This window comes from Tachysurus vachellii, chromosome 25, assembly GCF_030014155.1.
Source record: "Tachysurus vachellii isolate PV-2020 chromosome 25, HZAU_Pvac_v1, whole genome shotgun sequence".
Taxonomy (NCBI): domain Eukaryota; kingdom Metazoa; phylum Chordata; class Actinopteri; order Siluriformes; family Bagridae; genus Tachysurus; species Tachysurus vachellii.
The window spans coordinates 14722677-14750307 of NC_083484.1; the positions used below are offsets into that span (position 1 = coordinate 14722677).

The 27631-nt window shown below is 40.8% G+C and overlaps 1 protein-coding gene across 2 annotated transcripts in view; it reads left to right on the forward strand.

The window, feature by feature from the left end:
* LOC132840095 (raftlin-like) overlaps positions 1 to 27631 on the forward strand; it is an 80687-nt gene that overhangs the window by 14552 nt on the left and 38504 nt on the right. For both annotated transcript variants that reach the window (XM_060861476.1, XM_060861477.1), the window contains exon 3: positions 22425 to 22602. In XM_060861476.1, coding sequence (XP_060717459.1) covers positions 22425 to 22602 — 178 coding nt within the window. The remainder of the gene's footprint in view (positions 1 to 22424; positions 22603 to 27631) is intronic.

Sequence of the window (27631 nt, forward strand, 5' to 3'; positions counted from 1 at the left end):
GTGATACAGTCATAGCATTTTCATTCATTCATTTTCTACCGCTTATCTGAACTACCTCGGTCACGGGGAGCCTGTGCCTATCTCAGGTGTCATCGGGCATCAAGGCAGGATACACCCTGGACGGAGTGCCAACACATCGCAGGGCACACACACACACTCTCATTCACTCACGCACTCACACACTACAGACAATTTTCCAGAGATGCCAATCAACCTACCATGCATGTCTTTGGACCGAGGGAGGAAACCGGAGTACCCAGAGGAAACCCACGAGGCACGGGGAGAACATGCAAACTCCACACACACAAGGTGGAGGCGGGAATCGAACCCCCAACCCTGGAGGTGTGATGCGAACGTGCTAACCGCTAAGCCACCGTGACCCCAGTCATGGCATTTTGAATCGCGAAATATTTGTTTGAAATTTATCAGTGAAAATGGAGGATAAATACCTTCGGTGATCATTCAGACTTTCATTTGCAGGATCAAATACAGAGTTGTGTCTCAAACTATAGCCATGTAGACAAACGTCTACACAAACAATCGCTCAGTGAGAAATTTGTTTATGAAACTGTCAAGCGCCTTGCATGAGCCAAAACTACTACTAGATTTCACAAACAACAAACTTCCTTCAAAATCTCTCAGAATTTCTTCAGCAATCCAAGCGTGTTGACTCATTACACTTGGTTTCTATATCTGGATCTTCCTGTCATAAGGCTTATTTGTTACTGTTAAGTTGTCGCAAGGTGCTAGGAGAGGTGTTTATAGAGGTGTGCGGTGGTTCGGCACGAAATCCCGAACCCCGCTGAACGTGCGGAGAACGGCGACGGAAAAATCCGGAGTCTATATATAACTGTCAGTGTTATTGTTCACGAAAGCAGGGTGTGATGAAACGTCTTAGCGAGCAATGTGAGAAGGCACGTGTGCTAACAATTCAGCTCAGAGATCACATTAATCCTGTATAGAGCTTTCAGATGAACACTGAACTCTATCTGGGGCTTAGAAGTTCTCTTGTGCACTCTCTCTCTCTCTCTCTCTTTCTCTCTCTCTTTCTCTCTCTCTCTACTTGGAAAATAATACCCTTCTGATGTTAGTCTGGATTCTCGGTTGCATGTCAGAATAGCTAATACGCATCAGTAAAAAAAATTATTTCTCAGCGGTGACATTTCTTCTTTGTGAAATGAAACAAAAAGATGATTTTACTTCATGTCTCGTTCCTTCAGACGGGAATATTGGCGAATTTACACTAAATCTGATAACAGCAATGATGTGCAATGGCCTGGGTTTGATTTACAAAATGAAAAATTCTCATTGGATGCTTTTCTGAATGGAAGCCATTTGTTGTAGGATTCAGGAGTGTATCAGCCACTTCATTAATAAGTATTATGTATAATGAAGTAAGCAATAAAACAAGATGCTGGAAAATAATCGACGGCCCTGAACTCAGAGATGATTAAATTCCTATAACTGCACGTGCCCAAGAGATTTATTCCTCTTGTACCACTTTAATCAATTACGTGAAGAGTTATGATTTTTCTTTATTTAAAATTGATTTATATCCATTCAGGGTGCTCCCCACCTTGTATCCTGAGTCCCCTGGGATAGACTCCAGGGCCCATATTAATAAAGATTCTCAGAATGAGCTCCTAATTTAGCTTGAAAATTTATAGCTAGGAATCTTATCTTAGTAACAGGTTAAGCCAGGCCCCCAATCTCAGAGAAACTCTGAGCAAGGAAAATACAACAACTTTTATCTTAGAGAGGGGGCGGGGCTTAACCTGTTACTAAGTATGACACATTCTTATGAAGACTGTGATTGGTTGTCCAATAAATAAATGCATGCTTTTAATATCTGGTCTAGATGTTGGTGAATCTATAAATGACATCTGTGTCCAAGATTCATTCATTCATTCATTCATTCATTCATTCATTTTCTACCGCTTATCCAAACTACCTCGGGTCACGGGGAGCCTGTGCCTATCTCAGGCGTCATCGGGCATCAAGGCAGGATACACCCTGGACGGAGTGCCAACCCATCGCAGGGCACACACACACACTCTCATTCACTCATGCAATCACACACTACGGACAATTTTCCAGAGATGCCAATGAACCTACCATGCATGTCTTTGGACCGGGGGAGGAAACCGGAGTACCCGGAGGAAACCCCCGAGGCACGGGGAGAACATGCAAACGCCACACACAAGGCGGAGGCGGGAATCGAACCCCCAACCCTGGAGGTGTGAGGCAAACGTGCTAACCACTAAGCCACCGTGCTCCCCATGTGTCGGAGATGTAATCTGTAATTTGATTGGTCACAAAAATAACCCCTACACAATCCAATCTGTATCATTTTATTAACTCACTATCATTATTAAATATTGTACACAACACATTTCTTCTCCCTCTTCACCTTTTGGACATTTTCTCCTCTGATAAAGAAACTCTTAAACCTCTTAAAAGTCCTCCTCACGACTCCTAATGCTTTTTGACCTTATGAGCTCTTTTAAGGGTTAATAATGCTTTATGAATAACTTTTTTAAGGAGAAACGCCCACATTTCTAATACTTTTCTTTGAGTTGGGTCACTAGGAGAAACTCATTACACAGAGAATGTCTATGAATACAGGCCCAGGTTTCCTGCAGCTCTGTGTAGTTTAAACACAAAAGAAAATGGATGGATTGGTGAATAAAATGATGGATAGATTAATAAAAAATTAAATAACTCATAAAGTTATATAAATAGTCCATTGTTCACTTTTTATGAATGGTGTTTTTTTCACTGTTCATGCTCTTTTTCAAAAGAAAGCCTCCGTAAAGCTATTGATAATAACCTGAATCCTAAAAGAACAGCGAGTGTATGATTTCAGTATGAGGACAATATAAACTCCAGTGTGTGAGATTGTCTCCACGTGTCTAATGATCCCTGACACTCCTCTGCTGAGATGAGAGACTGCGATGCTTATTGCTTAGTCATATTAATCAAGTTTATGGTGCCGTGGTCGAATTCATGCCTCGGTCTCCCAGCAGACGTGGATGAAGGTACAGCGTGTTGTGTTTACGGCCATCATTACAATCGAGTATGATTAGGAGGAGCAGACAAATCGTTCATAGATCTCATAGACAGTGAAGCGTGCCAGATGGTATAATTATGTCGAAGTGTACCGTCAGGAGAGCAAAGTTATCAATTGAATAGAATGCTCAGACATGACACCCACTTGAACGTCGGCCTAAATTAACTGCGGAATTTCCCCTGGAGGAGGAAAAATCAACGCGTATGTTGTTAAAAAAGCTTTCGATGCGATAAACCAGACAGATCAACCAACACGCCGTTTGTGATGTTTGTCACGTTCCTGATTTTTCTAGCGAACCAGATTTTTCCGACTGTTTAAAATGTCAGGTAGATAAAGGACAGAAAGCACAGCACCACACGCCCTCAGGTTCTGTTTACTACCAGGAGAAATCATTTTTAGTACAAATCCACCTTCGACCTGCACGAACCAAAATAAACTCGCACACACGCAATCGGCAGGGGCAGCGAGCGAGTCAAGGATCTACAGGGAACTGAGCTGCTTCTGTGACCTTCATGTCTTAAAGTGGCTTCCTCTCGCTTTTCAGCCCAAACAGCAGGAGTCGATTATGTATGGCTCAATTTAACGGGGAACACGAGGGCCTGCCTCGGCCCCGGAAGGACGATTAAAGTGTTTTTTTTCCGGACGTAAGCAAGATTCCCTCTAAAAAAAAAAAAACTTGCACTATTATTAGACTTATTTTGCGTATTATGTAAAGTCTCCTGTTGTGCCTGTGATAGAATATTATTCAGGATTTACACACTGTTTTATATCACGATTACAATCAGAGCAATGCTCCTGCTCTATTAAGTGCTGGAACGAGTTCAAAAATCCGCAAATTACTTTTTTTTTTTATTATTATTATTTATTTATTTATTTATTTGGATTTCTGCTTCCGTCATCCTGAAAACTGTTTATGAAGTCTCTGTTTAACACAAGCATGCAATATTCTCACTATTAAATTTTACATCTATGACTTACAACAGATCAGTAATATACCACTCGTGATGTTTTTAAAGCTTTTACACAAAAAGTCTCACAAAAGGAGGACAAGTGGCAAAATTTTTCTACAGTGTTTTACTACAGATGACTTTGATCGTCATCACACCGAACAAGAAACTCATCTCCTACTGCAGCCTCGGTGTGTTTATAATTGTTTAATAACAGGAAACGTTAATTAAATAAAGATTTAAAGCTCAGTGTTGTTGAAGTGACGCTAAAGTCGTGTGATTTCACGTGCCTGTAGTTCGTTTCTAGCCTTTATAACTTTAGCTTTTTCCTTCTGCTGATTTAGGCTTCATAACAGTTTGTTTGTTAAGATTAACATCTTGATGGATCATAAAAGTAGATTTTCTGGAATAATCCAAAAGACAATGAAAAAAAAAATTACTGGCTCGTTGTCAAAGAAACCGGAGCGATCCATCTAACTTTGAAACTATGTCATCGCTGTAGTCGTATCAAAAGAGTAATGTTTAAAGGGAAGGCTAGTATTTATCCACGGCTCAACCCCATAATAATCTAAGTTGAATAACAGCATTGTAAATGTGAAAAACTGGTTAGCACAAAGACATGGCGGACTGGAGACTCCTTAGACTCAACTACAGTTCAGACAGTTAATCATAACCAACATCACGCTCCTATACTGTATATAAATCTAATAAAACCCCAGGGTTCCACACGGGTGCTGTGTTTTACAGAATGTAACCCGCCCGCCGCCGTCCTTCAGCCTCCTGCGTAAGTCATCATGGCGTGATTGGAGAGTGCGACAGCGTATTTATATGCAAAGATGCCTAATAACGCGAGAAAGTAATACTTCGTCTGAAACAGCAACATGACCGACGATGCGACAAAAAAAACGTAAGAACGGTCTTATTTTTATTTTGCATTGCTAAGCGACCACTTAAAAGCTTCTCCTGATTAGCATTTTTATTTTTATTTATTTATTTATTTATTTTTTTATTTATTTATTTATTTTTCAAAATGCAAATTTGAGATACTGATCAACAGATCAGGCTCAAAGCAGAAAATAAAAGTATGCCAGGTTGTTGTTTTATGTACTAGATTAGATTAACGGATGCAGGAAATCCCCCCCCTACATACACACATACACACGCATTTACATCACCCGGTGAAAACTCAGATATAAAAGGACTCTGCAAGAGACGCATTCAGGCGAGAATTCGACAGCCATTTGGTTCGCCGCATTGCTTTTCCCCATTTCGTCCTGAGCTGCATGGATGACTGCCATTGTCCTGATGAGTCCATTCCACTAACCAGAGGCAGCCTAGTGTTCTTGGGCCTCAGCACGTTTTTTAGAAAATATTGTCTGTACATCGCATTACCTGCAGTCGGGGTGTGTTGTTTGACCTTTTTCTGGCTGGAAAGCTATTATTAGCCAATTCTTTTACACTTTAACGATAAAAAAATGTTTAAAAAATGACTGAATCATATCTACATCAGCAAATCCCTGAATCCTGAAATGCCAGTAAATGTCATTTCTAATCAATCAGAAAAGCCTTGTGCCTAAAGCTTAAGATTAGCTTGAAATGAAAGATTAGCTAATGTATCAGATTAGCATCATGTAAAAAAACAGTCCTATTTTTACGATATGGAAAGAAAAACCCATCCAGCATTCGTCAATCTTTTTAAAAACTTTTTTCATCGGCTTTTACCGGTACCCGAGGGCTACAGAGTAATGCAGCGGCGCTTTAGTATTTACATTGTCAAGCTCTAATGCCTCCTGATCAGTAAACTCTGCATTAAAAGCTTTAACTATAATGCTAATATAATATTACTGTCATCTGTGACGTCGTCAATCTTCAAGTCGTAGATCGCTAACTCGCTCAGGGCAACTGCATCGTCTTGCGTCTAGCATTTGTACCATTTTGATTTCAGGAGTTTTCATCAAAGCCTGATTGTTATATAGACTTATATTTTTAGATTCGTACTCATGTAACTGTGCTAGAAATTATACTGTCAATTAGAGCAACGGGCGGCCACTACTGTAGCTTCTCATGGAAATAACCGGAATAAGGGAAATATTTACTGGACATGTTTCTTTGGCTAGGCTAGTCTCATTACTAGCCAGATCTTTTCAATATACACAGAATCTAGATTGGATTGATTATAGGAGCTGTGTCTGGTGCAGCACATGATTGCACGAGGGCAGGGACGATGTTTTGATTGAATCCTGCTAATAACGTTACACATGGCTGTAAATCACATGGCACATACTGTCACTTTTCCTGAGTTCAAGCTCCATCTTGTAAATAGATTTGTTTACTGACTGTTCAGGTCGACTTGAACGATGGCACCGCGAGACGACTGTCAGCTTCCTGAGAGGTTTGCTATGAGATATTAAACCAGCCCCCGATTTTTCTTACACATGTCAGAAGAGCTGAGCGTGTGCACTATGACAGCTCCTGTCAACAGGAAACGCAGATCTGTGCACAGTTCCTTCCTCCCCGCACCCACAGTGTCAAAGCTCAGTTCGCCAAACTGTGCTATCAAGAGGAAATTCTCTACCTCCTTCCTGTGTCTGGGGCACTTTTTTTTCTCTCTCAGCTCTCTCTCTGTTCCGGCTCTGAGCTCGATGTGGCGTGCTAACACGGCTAAACGTTTCCCCCCTGTTTTTTCAGTGGGAGTTTGAATGGTTCTTCCTCTGATTAGATTTTCCTGGCAGGCGCTCACTGAGTCTGGTTTGGTTCACGTCGCTGCTCAGGGGTGTTTGCCTTCGGCTCTGGCTGTCATTACCGGCTCGTGTTTAACATCAAAGTATCTGCTTTTGTCTCGGTGAGAAACAGAGAAACAGAAAACGATGATGGCTGAGATATCCCTGACGTCTCTCGTTGTCCTTTTCTCTTTATCCGCCGTGACACATTCGAATGTGTGTAAAAGCAGTCTCCAACATCTGGAAGAGAAAATGAACAAAAGTCCAACTGGACTCTCTCTCTCTATCTCGGTTCACTAAGCGACCAGTCCCAATGATAATATTCTTTAATATTATGATAATAATATTCTTTAATATTATGATAATAATATTAAATGATAATAATGCTAATAATGCTTTAATAACAAACAGCAACACTGACACTGGAGACTCCTTCCAGAAATGCTAAATAAATGCATCCTCTGTATCCCCACACACTAAAAAATGGAGTTTGCTCCCGATTGGTTGTGTTCGTGTTCAGTATAGAACGTCTTTGTTATGTCTTACTCCACAATAGAGGTTAATATAAAGCTCATACTGTATGAAAGTAAACACTCAAGACTTTGAAGTGTTTCATAAGGATTCAAACTCATTTCTGGTCTCTGAGATGCCTCAAAGTGCTTGTTCATTAGCAGCTCAAAATGTATCTTCATGTACTAAGGTTATCTGACACACATCTCGCACCGAGAGCCAACAGATTTCTGACTCATTTTAAATCAGACTCACAGCCAGAAATTCATTTGTTTGTTTCTACTGAGGGGGCATGGTGGCTTAGTGGTTAGCATGTTCGCCTGACACCTCCAGGGTTGGGGGTTCGATTCCCGCCTCCGCCTTGTGTGTGTGGAGTTTGCATGTTCTCCCCGTGCCTCGGAGGTTTCCTCCGGGTACTCCGGTTTCCTCCTCTGATCCAAATAAATGCATGGTAGGTTGATTGGCATCTCTGGAAAATTGTCCGTAGCGTGTGAGTGTGTGAGTGAATGAGAGTGTGTGTGTGTGCTCTGCGATGTGTTGGCACTCCGTCCAGGGTGTATCCTGCCTTGATGCCTGATGACGCCTGAGATAGGGACAGGCTCCCCGTGACCTGAGATAGTTCGGATAAGAGGTAGAAAATGAGTGAGAGAGTGAGAGAGTTTCTACTGATTAAAAACATCCCATAAGTCCATTTCCAGAATTCCAGTATACTGGTCAAAAGGGTTAAACAGTAATATATTAGAACGTGCAGGTTAATATAAACACCTTCTGACCAACAGGATTTCTGTGACTTTAGCGGAATGCAAACGAATTGTCGGTTTGTCGGTTGCGGCTTGACTAACTGCTCTTCTGTTGTTTCTGATCAGTTTGTGCAGCTCGACTTTTGTAGCACTGCATCACTGTCAGCTCCTTTAACAGCTTTGTCGTTGGATTCAATTCTGCCTCACTTGTAAATCATTTCGGATGAAAGTGTCTGCCAAGTGTATAAAACGTGAATGCGAATGTAAATGAGAGGCTCTGGTACGGTTCCAGCTGGGAAGACTGTCCCACACACACATACACACATGCACAAATGTACAGTACAGACCCCGATACATTGCACCCTAGAGGCTTACTTTAACTGTTCATTTCCAACTTCAACATGCTTTATTAGAAAATCTTCTCCAAAACGGGAAACGTAAAGCATCTAATGACGAGTATCATTTACACGTCCCTTATTTCAGCTCAAATATCACCACAGACTTGATCATTTTCCATCTTTGCAGCCTGCGTGACAATAAAAAGGATGGGCTGCTTGCTGCGCACCCACCCTCGTTTGATCACTTATTGTGCATTCAACACTGATTTCATGTTACAACATGAAATACTGACAAATTACCCAGTCGGATCGAAGCGGACTCGCTCAGTCGGGGATCCTGAAACGTGAAAACCGATCCAAGCAGGAAGCGAAACCCATTAAAAACTGGTTAAAATGCTATATTGTATCGTGATGAATGAAACAGAAGCAGGCATTACAGCTATGAAAGAAATGCATGATGTCTCCACGCCACTAACTTTCGGACACGCGAGGGTTTCCATGGAATCCGTCTCTGCGCTGGGATCGCGGAGCTGTTTCCATGACGATCAGCCACCTGTTGTTCTGGGGCTTTCGCACGTCTGTCAGGAGACTAGCGGCGATCGGGAATCTCATGTTACATCAGGCCTTTTCTTTGTTTGATCCACTGAGACTAAGTTCTGTGTGGTTACAGATTCTATCTGTGGCACGTATTTATAAGCCTCATTCCATCCTTTTGTGCATGCGAGAAAAAGTTAGATGCATGAATTAATTAATACATCAGTAATTAGAGACATATCTGCCTTTTTGTGGAAAAAAATTTGTCAGACCAAATGTTACCCTTTTCAGACATCTAATCTATCATTGGATAAAATGCCATGGTGCCACTTGACCTTTTATTCACATCTGAGACAAGGTTCGGAGTGACTCATCCCCCATTATAGACCACAATTTATCACGAAAGTATGAACTCTAATAGCTTTTTCATCTCTCATTTCCATTTCACTTGATTTTTCTAACAGCATCACAATACCTAGAACCTTAAAGGCCATCCAAGACCTGATCTTTGATTCTGACACATTTTGTATCTGCAAAAACACATTCGCAGTCCAACAGGCCATTTCTCCGAAGTCCACATTCACGACTGATGACTAATGACTCCAGAGAAAGCCAGTCAGCTACTTCTCGTACAACCCAAGTTCTGAATCTGGTGGATTAGACCCACCATCCAGCAGGATTTGTTTCTATCCAGCTCCCAGGTAGTGCCATGAACTTCCCTTGTCAGCTGAAGGGCTCTTTAGTGGTTCTTGATCATAAGTTTGAAAACCCGGTGATGCCACAGCCTTCCAAATTTCCAGGAGGGATTCTCTGTCTTCTGGCAATCATTGTGATGCTAGCGAAAGATCTTTTCTTCCGAGTGTGGTGGTTTAAAAACATTGTAGTTGGCTTCACCATTTGGTAACTATTGTATCATGGTGGAGAACTTGCTAGACAGTGGGAACCAGCTAAATAATATGGATAAATTTTTAAAGAAAATGGATGAAAATCCAATGAGTAAATCCTGAAAACTCCACATGTATTGTTTTCGGTCTCTGTATTATCTTGTGCTTGATAGCATTCTTAAACCCTGACCAATTAATATCAGCATGAGGATGTTTTTAAAGGAGACTACCCACACTGGACCCTGGAGCAAGACTCGTAAACTGCTCGGCTGTTTGAATTAGGTCCAGCCATATAAATCGCTATGGATACAATATAACAAGTAAAAGTCACGTCAACGAATAACAGAAGCTGCAGCAAAGACCTTGATAACATGCGAATAAATAAGTAAAGAATTCTGCCTTGACTTTCACAGGCATTCTGAAAAAAAAAGTCTCGCATTTGTCCTGCTCTTTCATGCACAGACTTATAGCTGGCGGATTGCTGATTTGTTATTAATCAAGCATTGGATTGGATGCGGATCATTCGTTCCCTTTGGGTAAAAGCAAAGCATGAACAAAGTTCTCTCCCATGCTTCCTGGTTGCAATTACACCAAGTGTGTGAACCCTTCTCTGACTGTTTAAACAACAAAGGAATGCTGGTTGTTGGACAGAGAGTTCCTTTAACTGAGCACACGTTCGTAAAAACATGACCTCAGGATTTCAGGAAAAGGAAATACCATGTTAGGTAACGGAGGTTAACTCGGAATTTAATTAATGGGAACTGAATCAGAAATCGAATACGCTAAAATTTACTTTTTAAAACGCAATTATATTCAACTAACTCAACCAATGAACTATGTGGTGACTAATGCTGTTTTTGTACTGAAGCTACAAGGCTGTAAGAATGTAATTAACACAATGTATTTCACCTCGGAGCTTCTATACTTTCTCCTGTTGTGGATTGTCCCAGACAGATAGGTTAAACATTTTCTATTTACACCACAAGATACTCACTTGGGGTAATGAGTCTGTCTGTGTTTTGCCCTGTTTCTGTCTGCTATCTGCCTTGCTGTTAATTGTTTGCTCCGCCCACTCATTTGTTACCATGGACACTAATTGCACTCTATCTCCCCCCCAGGTGTATCGTCTTAGTCTCTGATTGTCTCTGCGTTGTGATTGGTTCCTGTTTGTTATATCTACTCTGTTTGTTCACTTCCCTGGTGTTGGACGTTGTTGAATGTTGGTGTCTATGTTCCTGTTTCCTGTCTGCTCAGTGTTCTGCCCTGGTTTGCCTGCCCATCTGTTTGTCTGTTTCTTGTTTTGGATCAATAAAAGACTGAACTGCATTTGGATCCTCACTCGCCTTTGCCTCACCGCGACACTTGGCTTCTACAGAAAAGCTAACTTAGCTACTCAGGCTAGGGGGCAGAGCTATTGTGCAAAAGAAATTGATTCTGGATGTGAAGTGGGTGTGGTTTCATGCTGATTTTCACTTTTAACCTTCGCAGTAATGAACACCATCAGTAGTTAACTCTCCTGCTAGCAAAACACACATTAAAACACAGTTCATTTTACATCTTTCCTCAAGGCATCAAACACATTGTGTGTTTCTCGTAATTTTTTTTAGCGTTCGTTTTGTTTCTATTAACACGCTAATAAAATTAGCCTGACATTCGTTACTACATTGCGTATGATAGCTGTTACTACCCGTTTCCCAGGTGACCAAAAACATGTTTTTTTTACTTGTAATGAATTCATCACTTGTCCACCCCTGCTTCAGCTCACTAGTCCAGAACCTGGGCGTCAGAGCTTCCCGTGCCCTCTTCACTACATCTCTTCATTATGTTGATGCAACAATTATGACCAATGACAGCACATATTTTACGCTCATGTGAAACAAATGTGCACTGTTATGAGCAAGAAGAACAATTCGCACGTCAAAAAGTCTGTAATCAGGACGCGTCAAAGTGATGCCTGCGAACTCCAGGGGCGTAAAATAAGCCGTGGGACAAAAGCACAGCGACAGCCAGCCATTTTCATCTACGGAGGAAGAAACGATGCTGATGAACAAGGCTGCCTATTTAAGCAAGCTTGTCTTTCAAAAGGCGTCTCCAAGCAACAGGGCTAAAACCCGACGTCCGCCATATCCTGTCGAGCAAATACGCTGTTGAATTCCACAGAGTGGCTATTAATAGAGTTTTTTTACCTGCAAAACAAATCACTTGTGCTGCTCTCCATTAGGCTCTGAGGCTTTCTTGTCACTAGTGGATTCAGTTCTGGGAAATACTGGCACTCTTAGGATTAACTCTCTCCGTGCACTGATTCACAATGAACGTTCAAACCACAATTATTTATTTTCTCTAGTTAAACTTTTGGCACTTACGCCACATCACTGTATACGAATCACTTTCTTAGTGAACTTCTTCATCTTCCACCAAATCATGTATTTATATCAGACTAGTTACATCTGATAACTCAAAAACCAGTTGTGGTTTATATATAATGCAAGATAATTTTGTTAAAAAAATCCCAGCTCTGTTCACCGCTTCTTATTTCGCTGGTGAACTGTTGTTTTATCGGCCAAATTTGCATATTTAAACTGTGATTGGCTCTTAGATGTTATGACACAATAACAGATCCGTCAGGTCATTGATACTGAATCAGATTTACCAGTGGAATTTTCAACTCGGTTTCTTGGCACCGAATAATTTTACCTTGACGTTTGAAACAGAAAAGCAAATTCAATCATAAACAAATGAAAATTTCTTTTTTTAATAATTATTTTTTAAATAAATGATATGTGACGTATGATGGACTTTATGCAGTATTCGGAATATTAACACGTGGAATGCTCCCATAGTGTATTGATCAGCGCTCTTTTACTAACTCATCTGATATATACGCTATGCGTCACTCATTCAAATGGTCAGGTTGCTGCTAGCAATCATGGATTAAATTGAAACAAAAATGTTCAACCTTACCATAAATCTGGTTGGTCAAATGAAAAGATATTAAAATGAAATAAAATTCAGTTCATCTGTGTGTATGTAAATGGCTCATTTTCAGTGCTATTCGTAACCGTAAATGTTTCTAGCATGTGTAGCTTTTTATGAGTTATAATATAGGATTCCGTTAGGTGCCACTAATTAGCAGTTCTGCTACTAGAATTTTAGGAGTTTGGGTTGTTTGGATAAAAATGCAAGAAAAGTCATAATTGCTAACTTTGTATTCATAATCTTCTCATTTTTCTTTTTTAGGCTAAGGTTAGCGGCAACAAGATCATGAGTTAGCACGATGTAGTGAGTGTTAGCATTTCGGTGTTAGCTAAGCATTAATCTTGCTAAAATATAACGTGGTAATGTTACAGGACATACTTATGATTATATATCCCTGAAGAGAATTATAAATCATAGTGATAAAGTTGTGCTGAAAAATTATGGTTGCTAAATTATGGTTGCTAGTTAATCTTAACCGTTCAGTATTCAACTAGACACATTGGAAAATTTGCTTTTTTAAGAATGATTGCATACTACAGTATGTTAGTAAGTCAGTTGATCTTGTTGGATGTTGAACAAAAGAAACAATAAAAACTCTGATTAATATGTTGCTATTACATACTTTACAGCTACTAACTTTTCAAACGAATTCGAAACCTGTGAGAAGTTTCAGAATTTATAAATATCGAAGACTGAGAGTGTTGGGAAATTTAAGAGCGGGCACTTGCCAGTGAATCCAATAAGATCTGCAGCAGCATGAAAACTTATTCGAGAAGAATTAAGTAAAGCCTTAACGTTCCACCAACACTCAGACTGATTGGGGCTCTGGGGCACAGAAACTCCTTCCTGTTCTATCCATCTTCATGGGAAAGTTGGCGTGTAGTGTAGAGAGGCCATAAACGAAAGGGAAGAGGAAACTCAAACAGCGGAGAAGTGAAGGAGCCCAGGGAGGTGACACACAGGCAGAGAAGCGGAGGATTGTGGGGAGGTTAGTAAGGTGCGCTATAGCTGGGGGGCTTGAGCTTAAAATTTTCCATTTTCCACTGAAGGCACGTCACACAAAGCTAGCTATGGCCCAAACACTGACTTCAGAGCTTAACGCTATCACCTATCTAGATTTATTGATTCAGCAGAAAGCTTTATCCAAGAAAGTTACTGGTGAGGTTGAATTAATAGCAAGTAAAGAGTTCTGGGCTGGTCCAGTAAAACTGAAAGTGAACTGTTTGTGGGGTTTTTTGGCCAAATACCAATAAGGAGTATTATGTTTTATCTTTATCATTGGACAGTTGCTAACATTACCAAGATAGAAACTAGAATAAATTTCCTGGCTTCATAAATGCACATAGACGTTGAAATGTTTATAATCAGCATCACTATCCGGTGTCACCCAGATGAAGGCTTGCTTTTGAGTCCGGTTCCTCTCAGAGTTTCTGCCTCATTACATCTCAAAGAGTTTTTTTTTTGCCATTATTGCCTCTGGCTTGCTCTAAATTTGAATTCTATATTAGGATTTTATAGATTTTTATAAAGCTGTTTGTGATAGTGTCAATGGTAAAAGTGCCATATAAATAAATCTGAATTAAATTGAATTAGTATTAATCTATCTGAGGCATCACAGAACATGTTATTCAGGAGTGTTTATATTTCCCTGGTTGTGTTTTTGGTTCACTACACACGCTCTTTCTTACTAACCTTAGCAAGCTGATACGTTGTATACGAAGAGCATTAGCTAGCTAGCTCATGATGATTTGAGCTTGAGTTGAATAGTGTTGCAGAGAATTGTCAAGATCAACATATTGGGTAAGAGCTGGAATTTTCCTTCAATTAGGGTCACATATGGATGTTTTTTCTCCATGATGCCACTTGTAGGAAGATTGGGTAGTTCCTTCTGTAGTTCCTCCTGGTTTTCCTTCTTATATTCACAGCACAGTTTGCAAAATAGTTTATGGGAAATAACTTCTCTTCGGATGTCAGCATTATACAGCAGGAGAGCAATCTTGCCTTACTCATGCCATTCTACTTGAAAATACAGTACATTAAAGCAAATGTGTTATATTCATATGAAACCCAACCATCACAAAAATGAAGGTAGTAAAGGAAAAGGCGTCTTTATGAGCACCCGTTAGCCATTTGCTTTATTTCACAGCGCATTTCAAAATATCCACGACCTCGCTCAAAAAATATTCAAAAGGCGCATGGTAGGGAAGAGGTCCTGTATTAATAACAGCATAGCTAAACGTTTATTTAAAAGGAAAGAACAGTCGTTAAAGTCGGGATGGGTTGAGAGTTCAAACCCAAGGAGAACAGAACAAGTCTTCCTTTCTAAATACTAATCAAAGGTTCTAACTAGCGCCCACCCTTTTTCCTCTGAGGGAACACTTTAAGGCTCTCTGTGAAAAGAAAAGAATTGGATTCCAAATACAATCTCCTTTAGGAAGCTTATCTAAATAATCCTTGAGTAATCATAGAGGAACCTTATTTTCTTCATGATAGATGTAGACAGTTTTCAATTTTCAAATTTCTCTCGCTATCCATACTGGTTAGATATTGAACCCGACGTCGCTGTCAGCGTTCATTATGAAAAAACAGAGAAGTGGCACTTTTCTGGGACAGCCTGGTAATGCAAGAGGCATTGAGAGGAAAGAAAAGCAGTTGAAGAATACTTACAAGACTATACACGTCTAGGCGAGAATCCACTCAGCCCTTATGAAGACTCAGAGAAAAAGCTCTTAATAAGAAGGCTAGCCTTAAGAATTAGCATCAAGCTTTACGAGAGATCAAGCGATCAGTGAGCAAACTATAAACGACAAGCAATACAGGGTGGTCTGAGATTCTGACTGTATGGAGCAACAGCAAGATGGTGCGGATTTCATGGAAAATTTACTTCTCCGTTCTTTTTCAAGATTCTCCATTCTGATTCGTCAGGAAGTATTGATTTGTTTTCTATCCTATAACAACAGCCCCGACAAAAGTGCAGCTTCGAATCATGGGTTTACATATAATAAGGCATTTTGACTTGGAAGGAGTCTCCAGTTTCAGCTGAAAATCTTCAGTATGAAGGGCTGCTTTATCAATTGTTTGATTTTTTTGTTTGTTTCTTTGTTTGTCTTAATTTTAAGAGAAAAACTGATGACTGTTCATAGCTATTTTATTGGATCTTCAACAACATTTGGATAAACAGTACAAAGGCATTGGGAAATCGCTTTATAACATTTACTGTACATTTACATTTACGGCATTTAGCAGACACCCTTATCCAGAGTGACTTACAACTGAGCAACTGAGGGTTAAGGGCCTTGCTCAGGGGCCCAGCAGTGACAGCTTTGTGGATCTAACCTTCCGATCCGTAGCCCAACACCTTAACCACTGAGCTACCACATTTATAAGAGGTATAAAGCACATCTGGACATGCAGTTACTGGAAACAAATTATTTATTAGTGTTGTAACATTAACTGTGCTTTATCACACCACCCTGCTGTTGATTATTTTGACTCCAAGCATTTAATTCCTTACATAAAGAATATAGCTTTAAAAGATATTTAAAGAAAAGATATCAGAAATTTACCTCCAAATCAGGTGGTAGGTTCCTACAGTACACAAGAGCATCCTGAGCAAAACTGTTATTATATGTAAACTAGAGCTCCACTGCCTGATGACAGCTAACATGATGTAATGTGAATAAACAGACCCAACATCCAGTCCAGGAGAAGACTGTCCAGCATTAATCATCTTTTTCAGCTTGAACAGTGTCAGCCTGATTGCAATACTGATTACGCCATTAGTTCTGCAATGACATCTGGATCCAGCGCTAATTCCCCACAGAACTTGAACGAGTCTGATAGCACCGATAGTTCACGCCATGCCCGGCGAATAAACACTTGACACGGTGTAATTACTCCGGAAAGTGTCATGTTTTTGTGTGTTAACTGGTGATGAGACAAAAGAGAACCAGTTTTTTCCAATCACCAGGTGTACACAGTGCCTGCATAAGAGCGGCAATAAAGCAGCTTCTCATTTCTTTGAATGCATCCAATCAGAACGGAAATCATCTTTCAATGTCGGCCGCGCACTTTTGCAGCAGGTCGGTGGAATTGTACAATTAAAGGGAAAAAAAAAGCATGTGGACAGACTTGATTATGGAAAATAGACAAAGAGATAAGAGAATCGACAGTATAAACCGTAGAACAGTAGAAAGCCAGCAGAATTGGTCAGGGAATTCATTTGTGTGTCTGAGTCATAGAGGCTTTTGGGTAGGATGGAGCAGCCCTTGTTCTAGGTGGCATAAAGCATTTTAATGGAATTCTTGCTTTTTAAGTGCTCATGATTAAATACATTTCTGTGTTATTTTTATTCTTTGTCCCTCTGTGCTTTCGACATATGAAAAAAGAGCTGAGGCTAAAATGGCCGACTTAATGAGCGTAATGCATTTCAGTGAAGTGACATTCCATTAGAATGAGGACATGTTTCTCCACCCATTGCCTAAAGCTGTACTCATAAAGATCATCATATCACTGAGTGCATTAAACACCAAAGAGTACAAAAATACCATGTGAAGTGGTTTGGGTTCAGCCAGAGCAGTAGTTCCAAACCTTTAAAAATGTATAAGACTTGTTCTGATTTACTTTATCTCACTGTCCTTGTCATTTTAAACATTCAAAGAGAGCAATGCTTTGATTGAATGTATATTAAACCAGTTCCTGCTAGTCTATTGAAGCTGGCTGTTGGACATGCTGGTCCTTGGCCACATTTTGCAAGGATTGAGAATAGATAAAAAAAATTCTAAACCAAACTTCAACTTTTCAAAATAATATTAATGAATGTCAGAGAAGTCAAATCTTTCAGGCCTACAAATTTCGTCTGATGAATATGTGGCATTGTGGGTTTCTTTAAGTCTTGGGCTAGGGTATTCTTTATGCTTAGGCCTTCACCACCACTCCAAAGGTCCTTCCTTTCTTTTTTCCATTCAGACTCAGCACTGGTAGAGCCAATAAATGCCATTGTGCTTGCAGCAAGACTCCCTGCAGTGCAGACTGAATTAAAGTGGGAATTACCCCTGAGCAGCTAGGACCCTGGGAGAAAATAAAGCTCCTCTGATCCCTGACCATGGTCAGGAAATAGCTCTGAAAATCAGCCACTTAGATGGACTGCTATTAGTTCTTTTGGACCAAAATCTATACACAAGGGTGAACTGAGCTCTAAAGAAACAGAGTAGAAACCTAACGCAAGGCACCATGGCCCCAAAAGGCTGCTCTTACAGAGGGTTATTAGTGAGGTAATTAACGTGTGCAGTGGTGCCCCAGGGCTCATATGCCCAGAATGAGCAATGACTACTAATGACAAGAACTTGCTGTACACACAAAGTACTACCAGAGCACTGATGTACTGATAACACCATTACTGTATCATTAAGGCCTATTTCATAACCAGCTCCCATACATCACATCGACTTTATTTGTCCTCATGTACAGTATTTACACAGATCTGAGATTTGAATTCAGAGCAATTTATGAGTGAAAAATTTAATCAAGGCATATATTTGTTTAATAGTTAGACTTTTTTTTTTCCAGTTGGTCACCGGAGACAGAGATATAACAACCTGGTTATTTCAAATTGATCAAATACTAAAGAAACCAATCCCTAAAGTTGCCAAAGATGTAAGCAACTGATTTTCTAAATGAGAAGAGACTAAAAAACTGATCCCCAAACTGGCCAAAGACTTAAGCAACAGATTCCCAAAACGAACAAAGACTTAAGCAACTGACCTGCAAATTGACCATAGGCTTGACCAGCTGACCTGCAAATTGACTAAAGACTTACTTTAAGCCAATGATTCCAAATTGACCAAACTTTTAACCAGCTGATCCCTAAATTGACCAGAGCTAATTGCAATTTTGGTATTGTCAGAGGTTTGGGGTGCTTCTGCATCAGTACTCAATATACGTTAGTCAAAGAAGAATCTGTACCATTAAGTAAATCTGGTGGTGAAATCACCAGGCTCCATTCATGAGCCTGAATGGGTGAATGACATGGTGCAACTAGTTGAAAATGGGCACTCTGAGAGCACACACCAGGGATTTAAGCTTGATGCAAGTTGTTACGGAAGACCAGTGTACATTTGGCTCAATGCCTTTCGAACCAGTCCTCAGAAACCCTGTTTTTGCTTTTTCCCCATCTCCCAACACCTACACCAAGCAATCAGTGAAAAAGAATACCTGACTCAAATGAGACCATCTGGTTTGTCCCGGAGGACTGATTTGAGAAACACTAGTTTAGATTGATTGAAGACCAGATGTGCCACTGGATATTCCGTCTCATCATATTTTTACACATTGTAACATAATTCCAATGTGACTTGTTCGCCTGTGCTGAATCTGTTATTGCCAGCCATAATCTGTTATTGCCAGTCATAAAATTAATCATAAAGACCATCTCGCCACTTTTACCTTCCACAGGTGGCAGATACTCACTGGTAATAAAATGCCTTTATGCTATAAAAATGAGTTAATAGAGTAGTTGCGAGTACAGTTAAGCAGGTTAAGCAAGTGTCTATTCTTCTTGTGTTACGCTCTCACTCCCAAACTCCGCCTTTATATCCCCCAGCCTCAGTCATATCATAATTACTTATTCAAGCCTTGAATATAAGAACCCTGGGGAGTTTGATTTGGGACCAGGGTTAAAAGTGTGCACACAAGGATCAGACCAGATTACACAGCCTAGCAATCAGACAGGTAGTGGAAGGAAGTTTGACAGAAAAAAAAGTGAATAATGTTTATTTGTTAAAGTAAATTATTAGTAAAATTCTGCTAAACTCCAGCAAAGGTTATGGAACTAACAGAATGAGGGAAACCAATATTTAGAAAATTAAGACTGAGGGGAAAAAAAGGGCCCAAGCTAGTTTTGTCCTTTTTGCCTCAAGCAATTTTCCGCTCCACTTCAATGCATAGCATGTAAAAGTAAATGAAGAAATAATTACATTTCTTATTAATAGTCTTCAGGGTATAGCTAGAAACTGCTGCTGTAATTTACTTTTTTCAGAGTTCTGTCTCTGGGCAAAGGTTATGTCGGTCAGCAATATTATTCTGTGCCAGGCAATTTGTAAGCTAATAAAATTTTATTAAGACCGAGCCTTAATTACGAAATCCAAATCAAATGTTTTTCCCCCAAACAAAGTATTACGACAGGCATGACCTTATTGGCATTTATTGACTCATCTAAAATGTCACGGAGGAGTCTGTTGACTTGAAAACTATCTTTATTCTGCTTGCTAATGGCCCAATTTACCCTTCCCAGTGGTGATTAGCATTATACATTTAGTAAAAAGCCAGGCTAGCTGTTCTCACGTCAAAACAAAACATGAATCATGAGAATGGGATGTAGTGTTTTGGTGGGAGCTCTCGCTGCGATTAAGGCCGACTAAAGCGAGTGCCCCATGGCTGTTTTCCCAACGGCATGTAATGAAAACCATTCCTTATTTATTCCTCCCAACGTGGGGGGTGCACGAGGTGCTAGAGCAGTGACTGTAAAGCGAGTTAATATCCACTGACTCCAGGAAGGGCAAACACAGCACGCTGCCTCTGGGGACTCTCAGTGTTGGCAAACCAAAAAGTCAAATCAAATCAAACAGAATGGAATTAATTACACTAAAGCGAGAAAGATTTTTCCAGTGCATATGTGATTGTGCTCCGTTCCCTCCATTTTATCTGGTGGGCATCGTATATTTTTCATGGAGAGCAGAGAGTTGACTGAGAAATCCAGTATTATTTTGAGATGGCCAGTAATTTGCCTGAAGGGAACTCTTTCACTTCCAATTTGCTGGAATCAGCTCTTTTTTCCCCTTCCGTTTCCTCTCTTTCCTTTGCACTCTTTTATACGCCTCACTTCATACTTTATTGCATAGGAGATCATTGGAAGAGAAAATGGTTTTGAAATTGATGTACCAAGCAAAAGGGACATTTCTGTGATATGATTACCTGTTATCTTAGTTCTTTTCCCTCATCACATATATAGAGCTCAGACAAAGTACGGGATGGCTGGGGGAAGGTTTACCCTTGACCTTATGGCCTCTATTTGGAAGGAGATGACCAGAGAACTTTGGACTTCCTGTATTTGTTGACCAGCCGGTTTGAACTCAGTGGTTGTTAGCCATGAAGTCTCCCGATAGTAGTTGAAGCAATTAGCAGTAATCAGTTTTTATAAAAAAGGTTAAGACTTCTGTGAGGGGCTAGGCTAACAAGATTTAAAAGCTAACAAGGTTAAAGCTTTTCCCATGGCACTGAATATAACTTGAATGGGGTGGTAGTAAAGACTTTCCATGATAATTTGCCTAATGCAAGTCTGTGGATCCAAATGGTATAAATGGGCTAGCAGGGCTAAGTCACTCTGGGAGTCAGGGGCATTGACTGTGGGGCATTGTCGTGCTGGAACAGTGCCTGGGACTCTTAGTTCCTATGAAGGAAAACTGTGCGCTTTCAACTTTGGGGAGAAACCACATATGGGTGGTATGGTCAGGTGTCCAAAAAACATTGTAGTATATTAGATTGTAGCCATACATCTAATATCAGCGAAACTCATCTCTTGGAAAAACCTCACCCCAGCCAGCTGTTCGGACTGTAAAATGCCACCATTTTTGGAAAAGTGCCCTGAAACCAGTGGATTTGACAAAGACTTGGCCCTTTGCATCTTTCCTTCTTTCTGTCTCCGACTCTCTCTATGTTTGTCCATGTCATTAGCATATGCCTGTCTTAGATTATGCTCTTTGACGGGCTTCGTGTATATGTTGTTACACAGCTGGGTGGCTCTGACACTTTCTGTCTGCTGTCTTCTCATGGCTTGTCTCTTTCGCTTTAGATTCAGATGAGGGGGAAAAAAAAAAACACGAGACAGGGAGCTAGTCTCTTGTCTCCCCAACATCCCTTTCACAATATCAGGTCAGTCTATCAAACCTACCTCATTAATGCCAGAAGAGGGTGCGTGATTGGCCTCGTCTGCCCTGCCGAGAAGCTTTCAATGCCCTAGTTTAAAAGGCTCCCACCTCACGTTGAGCTAAACAATCATGTTTAATTGGATTTCCATCCAAACCCATTAAATTATAGGAACGGTTAGAAAGCCACCAGCATGCCTCTAATAACTAAAACAACTGCTATTTTTTCCTGTTGCATCGAGCATGAACAATGCAGCGCAAGCTTCACAGTAAAAATAAAAATAGCTGTAGTTAGAGTTTCCTGATTACAGTTTGAAAAAGAACAGTTATACTTCTCACTATGAAAATGCATCAATAATTCATAAATAATTCAACAGCTACACTTCCAAGTATAAAAATGTATGCCTATATTTAGACAACATCCAAACTGGTTCAACTTAAAGGACATAAAGCATTTTTTTTTTTAATAAAGTTCTGATTCGTGGCTTGAAGATCATGACCGCAGCCCAATTTATCACACTGAAATCAAATTAATTTATTAGGGGCTTTATGCAAGAAATATGGTGTTGGTGAAAATCCATTTGCTGGAAAATATTTGAGTTTGTGTAAATTTAGGTATAAAAAGACAAGAAAGGTAAGTAGTCTCTGAACTGAAATGCAGCCAATTAGCCTTCAGTGTTCATCCCTGTGTGGGTTACAGCAGCAATTCTAGCAGTCTTAGCACTCATGAGTATTCAGAATAAAGTCGTCTCACCTTTGTCTTTCTCTCTGTGTCCTCTGGAAGATGTGACGTCGACCCTGTGCTTGTCCTCGGTACGGGAGCTGCCATCTCAGCTGCAGGACCTTTACCAGCAAGGCTTTGTCCTTATTGCTGTCCATCCCTTCGTCCACCCGTGTGGCCCGGAGCTTGCCAGCATCCAGCGACAGCTTTATCGAGCGGTGCTCAGCAAAGTACCCGAAAGGTAAGCAAAACAACAAGCAGAACTCCCTTAAAGTTAGACAGCATCTGTCTACCAAACTGATCAAAATATATCCAGAGAAAGTACTTCTAACCAAACAGCTGAAACAGTAGGCGTTCCCCATGAAATTGCATGGTTCTTTCCGCAGAAAAGAGGATGGGTGAGTGGGAAAGAAGTTTCTTCAATTTGCAATATGTTTGGATGAGGGGTTTAGTGGTAGTGGTGGTGGTGGGGGGGGGGGGGGGGTTTAAACGCTGAAATAAGCATGTTTATAATTCTGATTCCCTGAAAAAATGGTGAGAAAGTCAGGGAAAGAATTCAACAGGCTCTTAAAAAGGTAGCCAAACCTCAATGGTAACCAATCTGCCAGATATTTATCCAGATCTCAGTGTTGGAAAGGGTTCTAAAAAGCAAAACTCCGCTCTAAAAAGTGTCATCAGAATTCTGCAGAAAGTTAAAATTATAACACTTTCTATTAGAGCTACTGCCTCCAGTTCATGGTACATGGCAGCATCAGTGATGAATTGTGATAGAGAGAGTGTGTGAATGTTGAAGTGCAGGTCTCTAATCCTCTGGCAAGCAGCAGTCACCACTCAAAGTCACATCCACTCCCTGCTCCTAGCCCTGCTGGCTGCAGCCTGGAGTCCCTGTGTGGTGTGTGTGGTGTGTGTGTGGTATATGTGTGTCCAGAAGTGGAGTGTATCCAGCTAGACAGGCACAGTGAAAGTCAAGCCACTGGCCTGAACTCCCACACAGCTGTCAGTAGCGAAGCAAAGCCAGCGTTTTCACTGTGTTAGTGTGTAAGTTTGTGTGTCCGTTGTCACACACAAGGGTATTATTATGTTTCTATTTGCGTTAGGGTTTATGCTTTAGTAATAGAGCATTAATGGATGTTGTCGATGTTGTACATCCATAACCAGCTACAGGGTCAAGCCTCTAAAATTGTATTATTTGTTAAAAACTAATCAATCATTTTACCTTAAAAATAGCACAACTATTTTCTAATTCTTCTGTTGGTGAAAATACAACATCAGCTCATACTTTCTGCTCCTCTTTCCACTGACTGCTGTAGCTATAAAGTACATTTTCATATAATCCATATAATGTGTTCAGGCATGGGGGGCACAGTGGCTTAGTGGTTAGCACGTTCGCCTCACACTTCCAGGGTTGGGGGGTCGATTCCCAGCTCTGCCTTGTGTGTGGAGTTTGCATGTTCTCCCCGTGCCTCGGGGGTTTCCTCCGGGTACTCCGGTTTCCTCCTCCGGTCCAAAGACATGCATGGTAGGTTGATTAGCATCTCTGGAAAATTGTCCGTAGTGTGTGATTGTGTGAGTGAATGAGAGTGTGTGTGTGTGCCAGGGTGTATCCTGCCTTGATGCCCGATGACGCCTGACGCTCCCCGTGACCCGAGGTAGTTCAGATAAGCGGTAGAAAATGAGAGTGAGAGAGTGTTCAGGCATGATCATTTTTAGTACGTAGAAGGTAGACCAGTTTTAAAGAGATGCCCAGAAGGTTAGAGGTTCCACAGAAGTTCCTGAAAGACAATCTGTGCTTAAAAAAGTGGCTAAAAGGCAAGTAGTGCTCATAAAAGTGTATACAAGGCAATCAGTGGTCACAAACATCCAAGAGGAAAACAAACAACAGACACCCACTCCTCAGAAAGGTAGCCAGAACTTACATAATTACCCAAAAAAGCACAAGTCCTAGCCAAAATGTCTAACAGGATGCACACGTGACAGAAGTCTTAACCCGCAGGCTGTGTAACCAAACCACCAGAAAAAAAACTTCATTGAACTACCCAAAGGGCAGACAGTTAATGTTCCTACAATGTTCCTATCAATCTCAAGTCAATTTTTGTGTGTGTGTAAGAGAGAGAGAGAGAGAGAGAGAGAGATGGAGAAAGGGCAACACATCAGGTTTCAGGAGCTCAAGAGCTTGTCTTGATCTCTGAGAATAGACAGTAGTTCCCCTGAGAAGAGGTGGAGAGGCGCCTATGCTTAAGCTTCGGTCTATGTTTTACAGCCTCTTTGTCTCTCTCGTTCTGTCTGTCTCTATCTCTCCCATTAAAGTCTGTTTTATTGCTTTCATTGTTGTTATTTACGCTACTGCTAAAGCAATTCTAAGGCAGGCGTAACTATCAGTCACGCAAAGAAAAAAAATTCCAATAACACTAGTATTAATAAAAAGACCATTAGATATACAGTGGCACTGACTCGCCTTCACTGTGAGATCAATACTGGTGGCCTCTAGGCCTGTCAGTCACAGCAATGGAGGAGTGGCCTTGGTTCTTCTGCCAGTCTCACTTAAGAAAGTGTGGCCTCATGACACATTCACACCATGTAGGATTCCAAAGGACAAGACTTGAAGCATGGCTTCTGTGCCATGTCAATCACACTGAAGGAGGTGTGGCCTTTATGTCTATCAGCCCCACTGAAGGAGGTGCAGCCTTTATGGGTGTCAGTCATACTAAAGTAGATGGGGCCTTTATGTCTATTGGTGCAAGTGATAATAATTTGTCACACCGAAGGAGGTTCCTGTTCCTGTCAGATTCAGTTTCTCTGAAGGAGGTGTGGCCTTTATGGCTGTCAGTCATACTGAAGGAGGTGTGGCCTTTATGGCTACTTTGTACTGTAGTACTGTTTCTCATGATTACAGAGATATTTTAGTTGTATATCTCAGAACGTCTTTACAGTTATGTTGTCCTTTCCCTCTGGCCAGCTTGGATAATTTTTTTTTTTGCCCGTCCTTTCTGATGCTCAAAGTGCTAAAACGTATCTCATTCTTTCTGATCGATCTCGGGGGCACATAAACTTACTAAATCCCCAAAATCTCTCTGATTTTTTGGGCTCAGGAAGGGTCCGAGCTGCATATTCCTCATACGCCAGCATCTGACGTGCAGCCCTGAGACGCCTGGGATGAATCAGGCATGTGTACATGAAAGAATCCGTCTGATAAGTTAATATATGTGACACTATTCTTCATCTTTTTTCCCCTAAGGGGTGTTTTTCCTTTCAGCAGGAGCAGTGGATATGCTTTATAGATTTCGTTTATTAATCGATATTCTGGTGACCATCACACTCATTTAACTTCAATGCAGAAGCACACATGTTCACTCCTCTCAAGCCTTGACACCTGAAACACATGTGTGCTTTCATGCATGAAAAATGTGCGGTAGACGGGTGACAGGAGAGATGCATCCAGAGACAGAGGGAGGGCGGGAAAGAGTCAGAGAGAGAGAGAGAGAGAGAGAGAGAGGGGTTTGGAGATGTTGGAGTTTAAATGTGCATGTCTGAGTAAGAGAGGAGGGGAAAATAGAGAACAGGGAGGGTGAGGGGTTTGTCATCCTTTGATTGTTTGTGACCAAGCTGTCCTGTTTATCGCCAGCATCCGTCACCGTGGAGACAGTCGCTCGCATCAGCAGCAGCCTTAGGGGAAAAATCTGCAAGAAAAAAAAACAGAGGAGACGTGAAATACAGCACATCATTGCTCATGTTCTTTAAACGTCATTGAGAGAGGAAGGACCAGAAAAGATGAAAATGTTCATCACCTCCCAATATCTAGATATTTATACCACTGAGGAAGAGGAGAGGAGAGAAGAGAAGAGAAGAGAAGAGAAGAGAAGAAAAGAGAAACCAAAGACACAACAAAGAGAGAGCAGCGTAAAAGTAATGAAGCAAGAACGTGTAAGATAATGAGAGGAAAAGAAACAAAAATGAACGCATGATGCTCATCAGTTATTAGTAGAAAATAAGAAAAGGAAATATACATGGAAGAAAAGGAAAGAAGAGAGGGAGATAAGCACAGATACAGAGAGGAAGAAAAATAAAGTCTAGGAAACGAGAAGATAATTCTAATGAAATTAAGTAATTAAAAGTAATTTAAAGATAAAAGAATATAAAAAAATTAGATAAGAGAAGAAACAATAAAAAAAATAAATAAATAAATAAATAAATAAAAAGGAAACCGGAAAGAAGAAAATGAAAAACTGTTGAGAAACGAAAAGAAAGTTTGGGGATAATTGGGGCAGAAACAAGAAATAACAGGAAAGCCTGTTAGCGTGTTAGCACCGCTAGCTGCATGTGAGGTGTTTAGCATTCAGAACATGTGTGTGGCTCCAGTCCAGTTCTCCCTGTGTCTGTTAGCTTCACCACTAAACCACTGTGCACTACAGTCGGTTCCTGCTGCCTACACACACCTGCGCTAATCCATCAGCCCACCTGTCTCACAACCTACAGGCAGGTAAACAACATGGCAACCTTGACAGTATCATTAATGTTTCAAATATCATAGGCTGGACATTAGTCAGGACATAATGGATAACTGAGCAGGAGAGAGAGTGAGAGAGAGAGAGAGAGAGAGAGAGAGAGAGAGAGTGGCTGCTGCCTTTTCTAATTCCAAATGTCAACCATCTGAGGTCTCGGGGTCCCTTTTTTTTATATGCTGTTCCACTTCAGTGGGGAATGCTGGATAATTTATTCAAGATCATTGGAAAATTGTAGTGCGCTGCGCTCTGGGAGAGGTGCGACGGGGGATCCCATTAAGGGCGATCTGCTCGCAGAATATTATTCATGGTTGGGCAAATAGGCAGTGCTACATAATTAATGCACTGATGAAAGATTGTGAAACACACATTCAGTGGATTCAAAGTGACAGTGTTGTCATGGCAATGCGGTCACACACACACACACACACACACGCGTATAACAGGATGCTGTTGCGGGACCTGGAAACATCGCCTCTGGTGTCTATCTGATATTATCACTAAAAGTACTGTAGGGAACACACGAACACACACACAGATACACACTTGAATCATCCACAGACTGACTTTTGCCAACGGTGCGATTCAGCTGCGATTATCAGTGAAAACAGAATCAAAAACAAGTCAACATCTGTGCTGCCTACCAACTAGCTCCCTTACAGGCGATGATGTCCTCGAGCCGGAACAAATCATACATTAAAGGTTTAGATTAAAGGTACAGTCAGCAATTTTCTAGCAACACTCCATTTCCAAACAAATAAATCCCGCCCC